Source organism: Pristiophorus japonicus, chromosome 30 (genome assembly GCF_044704955.1).
Source record: "Pristiophorus japonicus isolate sPriJap1 chromosome 30, sPriJap1.hap1, whole genome shotgun sequence".
In the NCBI taxonomy this organism is placed as follows: Eukaryota; Metazoa; Chordata; class Chondrichthyes; family Pristiophoridae; genus Pristiophorus; species Pristiophorus japonicus.
Window position 1 is genome coordinate 12,334,605 of NC_092006.1, and position 13,263 is coordinate 12,347,867.

At 54.8% G+C, this 13,263-nt stretch overlaps 1 protein-coding gene across 1 annotated transcript in view; it reads right to left on the bottom strand.

Annotated features, from left to right (window-relative positions):
- Positions 1 to 13,008, bottom strand: part of LOC139240221 (rho guanine nucleotide exchange factor 2-like) — a 37,160-nt gene extending 24,152 nt beyond the window's left edge. Inside the window, exons 1-3 of the mRNA XM_070868692.1 lie at positions 12,896 to 13,008; positions 10,961 to 11,209; positions 1,273 to 1,349 (exon numbers count right to left, since the gene is read on the bottom strand). Of these exons, the coding sequence (XP_070724793.1) occupies positions 1,273 to 1,349; positions 10,961 to 11,209; positions 12,896 to 13,007 (438 nt within the window). The 5' untranslated portion in view covers position 13,008. The remainder of the gene's footprint in view (positions 1 to 1,272; positions 1,350 to 10,960; positions 11,210 to 12,895) is intronic.
- Positions 13,009 to 13,263: the final 255 nt, after the last annotated feature.

A 13,263-nucleotide genomic window follows, 5' to 3' on the forward strand; every position in this document is an offset into this window, starting at 1 on the left:
GGGGCAACCCTCCCTCCCCCTGCCATCCCCCCGTCCCCCCCCCAGCGCCTCAACCAAGCACGCTTGGACTGGGCGTATCAGCGGGGAGATTCAGTGGGGAGAGGCCCAAAGACACCACCAATGGGGAGGTCACTCCACGGCGATCAAGAGCGAGAACCCCGGCTGAATAGCCCACTCCCTCACCCACGGGTACTGAGGCCAAGTGTAGCCCCAACTCTGCCCCAACACGCCCCCCCCTCCCCCCCCCCCACTCCGCTCCCCTCCATGGCCGCGATTGGCTAGCTCGGAACAGGCTGGGCGTGGGATCTCAGATCATCTTGGGCAGAACCACACCTGGAGTATTGTGCACAGTTCTGGTCTGCTTACCCAAGGAAGGATATATCACCACAGAGGGAGTGCAGCGAAGGTTCACCAGACTGATTCCTGGGATGGGAGTATTGTCCTACGAGGAAAGATTGAGCAGACTGGGCCGATATTTGGTTGATTCCGGGGATGAGGGGGTTGTCTTATGAGGAAAGGTTGAGGAGGTTGGGCCTCTACTCATTGGAGTTCAGAAGAATGAGAGGTGATCTTATCGAAAGGTATAAGATTCTGAGGGGGCTTGACAAGGTGGATGCAGAGAGGATGTTTCCCCTCGTGGGGGAGACTAGAACTAGGGGGCACATAGTCTTAGAATAAGGGGTCACCCATTTAAAACTGAGATGAGGAGGAATTTCTTCTCGGAGGGTTGTAAATCTGTGGAATTCTCTGCCCCAGAGAGCTGTGGAGGCTGGGTCATTGAATATATTTAAGGCGGAGATAGACAGATTTTTGAGCGATAAGGGAGTGAAGGGTTATGGGGAGCGGGCAGGGAAGTGGAGCTGGGTCCATGATCGGATCAGCCATGGTCTTATTGAATGGCGGAGCAGGCTCGAGGGGCCGAATGGCCGACTCCTGCTCTGAATTCTAATGCAGTTTCTTGCCACTTTTGGCAGCTGTGCCACCGTCTTGTCTTGGGGTTGGCATGTATCTGTCCCGATCCAGGCAGGGGGTGGTAGATACCGCGACTGTGGTGAGGTCTGCCCGTCGCCGGCAGTGTCGGACGGGTACGGGTAAGGGCCGCAGCTGGCACTGCCCCATTGCCGCGCCCGGGGCCTCCAGTGCCGCCGCCGCGCCTTGTATCGCTCACGGGTTGTCCCACCCCGTCACCCTCTGCCTGCCCACCCCCGTGCCCCCCTCCCCCCCCCCCCCCCACCGTGTGACGGACCCGAGTGTCAGTGCGTGGCAACTCACCAACGCGGGGAAGCTGTATCGCTGGTCCTTCTCCTGCAGGAAGATCAACACGTCGGTGAGCAACAGCACCTGGATATCTGGGCAAACACACCGCCGTCAGCCCGGGGAGGGGGCATCGGTCAAACAGCTCGGGACTCCCCACACCCACCTACCCCAGCCTCTGCCCGTATCCCCCAACCCCAACCTCTCCCCATATCCCCAACGCCACCCTCTCCCCATATCCCCCAACATCATCTTCTCCCCGTATCCCCCAACCCCAGCCTCTCCCCATATCCCCCAACCCCACCTACCCCAGCCTCTCCCCGTATCCCCCAACCTCATCTTCTCCCCATATCCCCCAACCCCACCCACCCACTTTCTCCCCATATCCCCAACGCCACCCTCTCCCCATATCCGCCACATCATCTTCTCCCCGTATCCCCCAACCCCAGCCTCTCCCCATATCCCCCAACCACAGCCTCTCCGCATATCCCCCAACATCATCTTCTCCCCGTATCCCCCAACCCCACCCTCTCCCCATATCCCCCAACCCCACCTACCCCAGCCTCTCCCCGTATCCCCCAACCTCATCTTCTCCCCATATCCCCCAACCCCACCCACTTTCTCCCCATATCCCCAACGCCACCCTCTCCCCATATCCCCCACATCATCTTCTCCCCGTATCCCCCAACCCCAGCCTCTCCCCATATCCCCCAACCCCACCCTCTCCCCATATCCCCCAACATCATCTTCTCCCCGTATCCCCCAACCTCATCTTCTCCCCATATCCCCCAACCACACCCACCCACTTTCTCCCCATAGCCCGAGAGACCTTCTCTCCGGAAGCACATCTACTCACTCCTAGACCACAGTTATACTGCCTGTTTAACTCCCCTTACCTGGTGACTTATTCTGAGGGAGAGGGGACTAAGAGACACCAGTCAGTGTACAGATATCTCCCTGAGGGAGAGGGGACTGAGAGACACCAGTCAGTGTACAGATATCTCCCTGAGGGAAAGGGAACTGAGAGACACCAGTCAGTATACAGATATCTCCCTGAGGGAGAGGGGACTGAGAGACACCAGTCAGTTTACAGATATCTCCCTGAGGGAGAGGGAACTGAGAGACACCAGTCAGTGTACAGATATCTCCCTGAGGGAGAGGGACTGAGAGACACCAGTCAGTGTGTAGATATCTCCCTGAGGGAGAGGGGACTGAGAGACACCAGTCAGTGTACAGATATCTCCCTGAGGGTGAGGGACTGAGAGACACCAGTCAGTGTACAGATATCTCTCTGAGGGAGAGGGGACTGAGAGACACCAGTCAGTGTACAGATATCTCCATGAGGGAGAGGGGACTGAGATACACCAGTCAGTGTACAGATATCTGCCTGAGGGAGAGGGACTGAGAGACACCAGTCAGTGTACAGATATCTGCCTGAGGGAGAGGGACTGAGAGACACCAGTCAGTGTACAGATATCTCCCTGAGGGTGAGGGGACTGAGAGACACCAGTCAGTGTACAGATATCTCCCTGAGGGAGAGGGGACTGAGATACACCAGTCAGTGTACAGATATCTGCCTGAGGGAGAGGGACTGAGAGACACCAGTCAGTGTACAGATATCTCCCTGAGGGAGAGGGACTGAGAGACACCAGTCAGTGTACAGATATCTCCCTGAGGGAGAGGGGATTGATAGACACCAGTCAGTGTACAGATGTCTCCCTGAGGGAGAGGGACTGAGAGACACCAGTCAGTGTACAGATATCTCCCTGAGGGAGAGGGAACTGAGACACGAGTCAGTGTACAGATATCTCTCTGAGGGAGAGGGACTGAGAGACACCAGTCAGTGTACAGATATCTCCCTTAGGAAGAGGGGACTGAGAGACACCAGTCAGTGTACTGATATCTCCCTGAGGGAGAGGGACTGAGAGACACCAGTCAGTGTACAAATATCTCCCTGAGGGAGAGGGAACTGAGAGACACCAGTCAGTGTACAGGTATCTCCCTGAGGGAGAGGGAACTGAGAGACACGAGTCAGTGTACAGATATCTCCCTGAGGGAGAGGGGCCTGAGAGACACCAGTCAGTGTACAGATATCTCCCTGAGGGAAAGGGAACTGAGAGACACCAGTCAGTGTACAGATATCTCCCTGAGGGAGAGGGGACTGAGAGACACCAGTCAGTGTACAGATATCTCCCTGAGGGAGAGGGAACTGAGAGACACCAGTCAGTGTACAGATATCTCCCTGAGGGAGAGGGACTGAGAGACACCAGTCAGTGTGTAGATATCTCCCTGAGGGAGAGGGGACTGAGAGACACCAGTCAGTGTACAGATATCTCCCTGAGGGAGAGGGACTGAGAGACACCAGTCAGTGTACAGATATCTCTCTGAGGGAGAGGGGACTGAGAGACACCAGTCAGTGTACAGATATCTCCCTGAGGGAGAGGGGACTGAGATACACCAGTCAGTGTACAGATATCTGCCTGAGGGAGAGGGACTCAGAGACACCAGTCAGTGTACAGATATCTCCCTGAGGGAGAGGGACTGAGAGACACCAGTCAGTGTACAGATATCTCCCTGAGGGAGAGGGATTGATAGACACCAGTCAGTGTACAGATGTCTCCCTGAGGGAGAGGGACTGAGAGACACCAGTCAGTGTACAGATATCTCCCTGAGGGAGAGGGAACTGAGAGACACGAGTCAGTGTACAGATATCTCCCTTTGGGAGAGGGACTGAGAGACACCAGTCAGTGTACAGATATCTCCCTGAGGGAGAGGGAACTGAGAGACACGAGTCAGTGTACAGATATCTCCCTGAGGGAGAGGGACTGAGAGACACCAGTCAGTGTACAGATATCTCCCTGAGGAAGAGGGGACTGAGAGACACCAGTCAGTGTACTGATATCTCCCTGAGGGAGAGGGACTGAGAGACACCAGTCAGTGTACAGATATCTCCCTGAGGGAGAGAGAGGGGACTGAGAGACACCAGTCAGTGTACAGATATCTCCCTGAGGGAGAGGGACTGAGAGACACCAGTCAGTGTACAGATATCTCCCTGAGGGAGAGGGACTGAGAGACACCAGTCAGTGTACAGATATCTCCCTGAGGGAGAGGGGACTGAGATACACCAGTCAGTGTACAGATATCTGCCTGAGGGAGAGGGACTGAGAGACACCAGTCAGTGTACAGATATCTGCCTGAGGGAGAGGGGACTGAGAGACACCAGTCAGTGTACAGATATCTCCCTGAGGGAGAGGGGACTGAGAGACACCAGTCAGTGTACAGATATCTCCCTGAGTGAGAGGGGACTGAGATACACCAGTCAGTGTATAGATATCTGCCTGAGGGAGAGGGACTGAGAGACACCAGTCAGTGTACAGATATCTCCCTGAGGGAGAGGGACTGAGAGACACCAGTCAGTGTACAGATATCTCCCTGAGGGAGAGGGGATTGATAGACACCAGTCAGTGTACAGATGTCTCCCTGAGGGAGAGGGACTGAGAGACACCAGTCAGTGTACAGATATCTCCCTGAGGGAGAGGGAACTGAGACACGAGTCAGTGTACAGATATCTCCCTGAGGGAGAGGGACTGAGAGACACCAGTCAGTGTACAGATATCTCCCTTAGGAAGAGGGGACTGAGAGACACCAGTCAGTGTACTGATATCTCCCTGAGGGAGAGGGACTGAGAGACACCAGTCAGTGTACAAATATCTCCCTGAGGGAGAGGGAACTGAGAGACACCAGTCAGTGTACAGGTATCTCCCTGAGGGAGAGGGAACTGAGAGACACGAGTCAGTGTACAGATATCTCCCTGAGGGAGAGGGGCCTGAGAGACACCAGTCAGTGTACAGATATCTCCCTGAGGGAAAGGGAACTGAGAGACACCAGTCAGTGTACAGATATCTCCCTGAGGGAGAGGGGACTGAGAGACACCAGTCAGTGTACAGATATCTCCCTGAGGGAGAGGGAACTGAGAGACACCAGTCAGTGTACAGATATCTCCCTGAGGGAGAGGGACTGAGAGACACCAGTCAGTGTGTAGATATCTCCCTGAGGGAGAGGGGACTGAGAGACACCAGTCAGTGTACAGATATCTCCCTGAGGGAGAGGGACTGAGAGACACCAGTCAGTGTACAGATATCTCTCTGAGGGAGAGGGGACTGAGAGACACCAGTCAGTGTACAGATATCTCCCTGAGGGAGAGGGGACTGAGATACACCAGTCAGTGTACAGATATCTGCCTGAGGGAGAGGGACTCAGAGACACCAGTCAGTGTACAGATATCTCCCTGAGGGAGAGGGACTGAGAGACACCAGTCAGTGTACAGATATCTCCCTGAGGGAGAGGGATTGATAGACACCAGTCAGTGTACAGATGTCTCCCTGAGGGAGAGGGACTGAGAGACACCAGTCAGTGTACAGATATCTCCCTGAGGGAGAGGGAACTGAGAGACACGAGTCAGTGTACAGATATCTCCCTTTGGGAGAGGGACTGAGAGACACCAGTCAGTGTACAGATATCTCCCTGAGGGAGAGGGAACTGAGAGACACGAGTCAGTGTACAGATATCTCCCTGAGGGAGAGGGACTGAGAGACACCAGTCAGTGTACAGATATCTCCCTGAGGAAGAGGGGACTGAGAGACACCAGTCAGTGTACTGATATCTCCCTGAGGGAGAGGGACTGAGAGACACCAGTCAGTGTACAGATATCTCCCTGAGGGAGAGAGAGGGGACTGAGAGACACCAGTCAGTGTACAGATATCTCCCTGAGGGAGAGGGACTGAGAGACACCAGTCAGTGTACAGATATCTCCCTGAGGGAGAGGGACTGAGAGACACCAGTCAGTGTACAGATATCTGCCTGAGGGAGAGGGGACTGAGAGACACCAGTCAGTGTACAGATATCTCCCTGAGGGAGAGGGGACTGAGAGACACCAGTCAGTGTACAGATATCTCCCTGAGGGAGAGGGGACTGAGATACACCAGTCAGTGTATAGATATCTGCCTGAGGGAGAGGGACTGAGAGACACCAGTCAGTGTACAGATATCTCCCTGAGGGAGAGGGACTGAGAGACACCAGTCAGTGTACAGATATCTCCCTGAGGGAGAGGAGATTGATAGACACCAGTCAGTGTACAGATGTCTCCCTGAGGGAGAGGGACTGAGAGACACCAGTCAGTGTACAGATATCTCCCTGAGGGAGAGGGAACTGAGAGACACGAGTCAGTGTACAGATATCTCCCTTTGGGAGAGGGACTGAGAGACACCAGTCAGTGTACAGATATCTCCCTAAGGGAGAGGGAACTGAGAGACACGAGTCAGTGTACAGATATCTCCCTGAGGGAGAGGGACTGAGAGACACCAGTCAGTGTACAGATATCTCCCTTAGGAAGAGGGGACTGAGAGACACCAGTCAGTGTACTGATATCTCCCTGAGGGAGAGGGACTGAGAGACACCAGTCAGTGTACAAATATCTCCCTGAGGGAGAGGGAACTGAGAGACACCAGTCAGTGTACAGATATCTCCCTGAGGGAAAGGGAACTGAGAGACACGAGTCAGTGTACAGAAATCTCCCTGAGGGAGAGGGGACTGAGAGACACCAGTCAGTGTACAGATATCTCCCTGAGGGAAAGGGAACTGAGAGACACCAGTCAGTGTACAGATATCTCCCTGAGGGAGAGGGGACTGAGAGACACCAGTCAGTGTACAGATATCTCCCTGAGGGAGAGGGGACTGAGAGACACCAGTCAGTGTACAGATATCTCCCTGAGGGAGAGGGACTGAGAGACACCAGTCAGTGTGTAGATATCTCCCTGAGGGAGAGGGGACTGAGAGACACCAGTCAGTGTACAGATATCTCCCTGAGGGAGAGGGACTGAGAGACACCAGTCAGTGTACAGATATCTCTCTGAGGGAGAGGGGACTGAGAGACACCAGTCAGTGTACAGATATCTCCCTGAGGGAGAGGGGACTGAGATACACCAGTCAGTGTACAGATATCTCCCTGAGGGAGAGGGGATTGATAGACACCAGTCAGTGTACAGATGTCTCCCTGAGGGAGAGGGACTGAGAGACACCAGTCAGTGTACAGATATCTCCCTGAGGGAGAGGGAACTGAGAGACACGAGTCAGTGTACAGATATCTCCCTTTGGGAGAGGGACTGAGAGACACCAGTCAGTGTACAGATATCTCCCTGAGGGAGAGGGAACTGAGAGACACGAGTCAGTGTACAGATATCTCCCTGAGGGAGAGGGACTGAGAGACACCAGTCAGTGTACAGATATCTCCCTTAGGAAGAGGGGACTGAGAGACACCAGTCAGTGTACTGATATCTCCCTGAGGGAGAGGGACTGAGAGACACCAGTCAGTGTACAAATATCTCCCTGAGGGAGAGGGAACTGAGAGACACCAGTCAGTGTACAGATATCTCCCTGAGGGAAAGGGAACTGAGAGACACCAGTCAGTGTACAGATATCTCCCTGAGGGAGAGGGGACTGAGAGACACCAGTCAGTGTACAGATATCTCCCTGAGGGAGAGGGAACTGAGAGACACCAGTTAGTGTACAGATATCTCCCTGAGGGAGAGGGACTGAGAGACACCAGTCAGTGTGTAGATATCCCCCTGAGGGAGAGGGGACTGAGAGACACCAGTCAGTGTACAGATATCTCCCTGAGGGAGAGGGACTGAGAGACACCAGTCAGTGTACAGATATCTCCCTTTGGGAGAGGGACTGAGAGACACCAGTCAGTGTACAGATATCTCCCTTTGGGAGAGGGAACTGAGAGACACGAGTCAGTGTACAGATATCTCCCTGAGGGAGAGGGACTGAGAGACACCAGTCAGTGTACAGATATCTCCCTGAGGAAGAGGGGACTGAGAGACACCAGTCAGTGTACTGATATCTCCCTGAGGGAGAGGGACTGAGAGACACCAGTCAGTGTACAAATATCTCCCTGAGGGAGAGGGAACTGAGAGACACGAGTCAGTGTACAGATATCTCCCTGAGGGAGAGGGACTGAGAGACACCAGTCAGTGTACAGATATCTCCCTTAGGAAGAGGGGACTGAGAGACACCAGTCAGTGTACAGATATCTCCCTGAGGGAGAGGGAACTGAGAGACACCAGTCAGTGTACAGATATCTCCCTGAGGGAGAGGGGACTGAGAGACACCAGTCAGTGTACAGATATCTCCCTGAGGGAGAGGGACTGAGAGACACCAGTCAGTGTACAGATATCTCCCTGAGGGAGAGAGAGGGACTGAGAGACACCAGTCAATGTACAGATATCTCCCTGAGGGAGAGGGACTGAGAGACACCAGTCAGTGTACTGATATCTCCCTGAGGGAGGGGACTGAGAGACACCAGTCAGTGTACAGATATCTCCCTGAGGGAGAGGGGACTGAGACACACCAGTCAGTGTACAGATATCTCCCTGAGGGAGAGGGAACTGAGAGACACCAGTCAGTGTACAGATATCTCCCTGAGGGAGAGGGGACTGAGAGACACCAGTCAGTGTACAGATATCTCCCTGAGGGAGAGGGACTGAGAGACACCAGTCAGTGTACAGATATCTCCCTTTGGGAGAGGGACTGAGAGACACCAGTCAGTGTACAGATATCTCCCTGAGGGAGAGGGACTGAGAGACACCAGTCAGTGTGTAGATATCTCCCTGAGGGAGAGGGGACTGAGAGACACCAGTCAGTGTACAGATATCTCCCTGAGGGAGAGGGACTGAGAGACACCAGTCAGTGTACAGATATCTCTCTGAGGGAGAGGGGACTGAGAGACACCAGTCAGTGTACAGATATCTCCCTGAGGGAGAGGGGACTGAGATACACCAGTCAGTGTACAGATATCTCCCTGAGGGAGAGGGGATTGATAGACACCAGTCAGTGTACAGATGTCTCCCTGAGGGAGAGGGACTGAGAGACACCAGTCAGTGTACAGATATCTCCCTGAGGGAGAGGGAACTGAGAGACACGAGTCAGTGTACAGATATCTCCCTTTGGGAGAGGGACTGAGAGACACCAGTCAGTGTACAGATATCTCCCTGAGGGAGAGGGAACTGAGAGACACGAGTCAGTGTACAGATATCTCCCTGAGGGAGAGGGACTGAGAGACACCAGTCAGTGTACAGATATCTCCCTTAGGAAGAGGGGACTGAGAGACACCAGTCAGTGTACTGATATCTCCCTGAGGGAGAGGGACTGAGAGACACCAGTCAGTGTACAAATATCTCCCTGAGGGAGAGGGACTGAGAGACACCAGTCAGTGTACAGATATCTCCCTGAGGGAAAGGGAACTGAGAGACACCAGTCAGTGTACAGATATCTCCCTTTGGGAGAGGGAACTGAGAGACACGAGTCAGTGTACAGATATCTCCCTGAGGGAGAGGGACTGAGAGACACCAGTCAGTGTACAGATATCTCCCTGAGGAAGAGGGGACTGAGAGACACCAGTCAGTGTACAAATATCTCCCTGAGGGAGAGGGAACTGAGAGACACGAGTCAGTGTACAGATATCTCCCTGAGGGAGAGGGACTGAGAGACACCAGTCAGTGTACAGATATCTCCCTTAGGAAGAGGGGACTGAGAGACACCAGTCAGTGTACAGATATCTCCCTGAGGGAGAGGGAACTGAGAGACACCAGTCAGTGTACAGATATCTCCCTGAGGGAGAGGGGACTGAGAGACACCAGTCAGTGTACAGATATCTCCCTGAGGGAGAGGGACTGAGAGACACCAGTCAGTGTACAGATATCTCCCTGAGGGAGAGAGAGGGACTGAGAGACACCAGTCAATGTACAGATATCTCCCTGAGGGAGAGGGACTGAGAGACACCAGTCAGTGTACTGATATCTCCCTGAGGGAGGGGACTGAGAGACACCAGTCAGTGTACAGATATCTCCCTGAGGGAGAGGGGACTGAGACACACCAGTCAGTGTACAGATATCTCCCTGAGGGAGAGGAAACTGAGAGACACCAGTCAGTGTACAGATATCTCCCTGAGGGAGAGGGGACTGAGAGACACCAGTCAGTGTACAGATATCTCCCTGAGGGAGAGGGACTGAGAGACACCAGTCAGTGTACAGATATCTCCCTGAGGGAGAGAGGACTGAGTGACACCAGTCAGTGTACAGATATCTCCCTGAGGGAGAGGGGACTGAGAGACACCAGTCAGTGTACAGATATCTCCCTGAGGGAGAGAGGACTGAGTGACACCAGTCAGTGTACAGATATCTCCCTGAGGAAGAGAGGGAACTGAGAGACACGAGTCAGTGTACAGATATCTCCCTGAGGAAGAGGGAACTGAGAGACACCAGTCAGTGTACAGATATCTCCCTGAGGGAAAGGGGACTGAGAGACACCAGTCAGTGTACAGATATCTCCCTGAGGGAAAGGGGACTGAGAGACACCAGTCAGTGTACAGATATCTCCCTGAGGGAGAGGGAACTGAGAGACACGAGTCAGTGTACAGATATCTCCCTGAGGGAGAGGGACTGAGAGACACCAGTCAGTGTACAGATATCTCCCTGAGGGAGAGGGACTGCGATCTTCCACTGATTAACATGGTGGAATGATCCTTCTCACTGGGGTTATTGACAGGTCGTGCCCCAGGGAACCCTGGGAGGTGGAGCCAACCCTCCTGGTGGCCCCGTGGGCCTGGGTGAGGCCTAGGGACTTTGGGCCCGTTTTTAGGCCTTACCTTTGAAGCGTCCGGTCGCGGTCTTCCATAGGACGAAGCCGTCGTGGACCAGCTTTCGACGAATGAGGTCCTCCCGGCGGAACTGACGGCCGCTGTGCATGGTGGCCACCACCTTGGGGTCCATGCGGTTGTAGATGTCCTGCAGGCGAAAGCGTTTCTCGCACTCGTGGACCTCCTGGTCCACGGCGGTGATCAGCTCCTTGACCAACACCAGCGCGTTGCCCAGGTCCCTGTGGTCTTCCTCGTTCCCTGGGGAGGGAGGGGAAGGGAGGGAGGGAGTTACACAACCAACGATGGGCGACTCCTCCAGCCGCCATTGTGCTCTGTCGCTCGGCCTGACACCCACCCCAGGGGGAGACCCCTCGCTGTTGTCCCCCGGGCTAGCTCCTCACTAGCCGCGAGCCACTCCAAACGTCCATGCCCCTCCACACGAGGGTTTTTCTATCGCACCGAGTCCCGCTCACCCATCACCCTCTGTGTTCGCTGCCCCGTGTCCTAACTTGCACCGAGTCCCGCTCACCCATCACCCGCTGTGCTCGTTGCCCCGTGTCCTAACTCGCACCGAGTCCCGCTCACCCATCACCCCCTGTGCTCACTGCCCCGTGTCCTAACTCGCACCGAGTCCCGCTCACCCATCACCCTGTGCTCACTGCCCCGTGTCCTAACTCGCACCGAGTCCCGCTCACCCATCACCCCCTGTGCTCACTGCCCCGTGTCCTAACTCGCACCGAGTCCCGCTCACCCATCACCCCCTGTGCTCGCTGCCCCGTGTCCTAACTCGCACCCAGTCCCGCTCACCCATCACCCGCTGTGCTCACTGCCCCGTGTCCTAACTCACACCGAGTCCCGCTCACCCATCACCCCCTGTGCTCGCTGCCCCGTGTCCTAACTCGCACCCAGTCCCGCTCACCCATCACCCCCTGTGCTCACTGCCCCCGTGTCCTAACTCGCACCGAGTCCCGCTCACCCATCACCCCCTGTGCTCACTGCCCCGTGTCCTAACTCGCACCGAGTCCCGCTCACCCATCACCCCCTGTGCTCACTGCCCCGTGTCCTAACTCGCACCGAGTCCCGCTCACCCATCACCCCCTGGTGCTCTGCTGACCTACATTGGCTCCCGGTAACACCTCAATTTCAAAATTCTCCATCCTTGTTTACAAATCCCTCCATGGCCCTCGCCCCTCCCTATCTCTGTAACCTCCTCCAGCCCCACAACCCCCCGAGGTGTCTGCACTTCTTTAATTCTGCCCTCCTGACCATCCCTAATTATAATTGCTCCACCATCGTTGGCCGTGCCTTCAGCTGCCTGGGCCCCAAGCTCTGGAACTCCCTCCCTAAACCTCTCCCCCTCTCTCTCCTCCTTCAAGACGCTCCTTAAAACCGACCACTTTGACCCTTTGGTCAACTGCCCCTAAGATCTCTTTATGCGGCTTGGTGTCAATTTTTTTTATCTCATAATACTCCTGGGAAGTGCCTCGGGTCATTTTAGTACGTTAAAGGTGCTATATAAATACAAAGTGTTATTGCAAATATGATGGACTTCGCAACGCACAACATATCCCTTATTCTACTAAACTGTTGGGGGCAGTGGCCCCATGGCCTGCTGGGGAGGTGGCCCATGGCCTGCTGGGAAGGTGCCCCATGGCCTGCTAGGAAGGTGGCCCCATGGCCTGCTGGGAAGGTGGCCCTATAGCCTGTTGGGAATGTAGCCCAATGGCCTGCTGGGAGCACACACCATGGCCTGCTGGAAAGGTGTTCCATGGCCTGCTGGGAAGGTGCCCCAGGGCCTGCTGGGATGGAGACCCATGGCCTGCTGGGAAGGTGGCCCATGGCCTGCTGGGAAGGTGGCCCATGGCCTGCTGGGAAGGTGGCCCCCCCACACCTCTTGGGCCGAATGGCCTGTTTTCTCTGCTGATGATTCGATGCGATTCTTACCTTTGGTATTGTACAGGATCCGGTCAAGGAGCACGGGGTACTTGGTGATTCTCTGGGTGACCAGTAGGATACATTCTGGGATCCCCTGTCTCCTCAGCACTGAACCCCTCATCATCCTCTGTAATACAACACATGTACACGCATCAGGCCAGGGCAGGTACAGCACGGGGTTAGATACAGAGTAAAGCTCCCTCTATACTGTCCTATCAAACATTCCCAGGGCAGGTACAGGGGGTTAGATACAGAGTAAAGCTCCCTCTACACTGTCCCATCAAACACTCCCAGGGCAGGTACAGGGGGTTAGATACAGAGTAAAGCTCCCTGTACACTGTCCCATCAAACACTCCCAGGGCAGGTACAGCACAGGG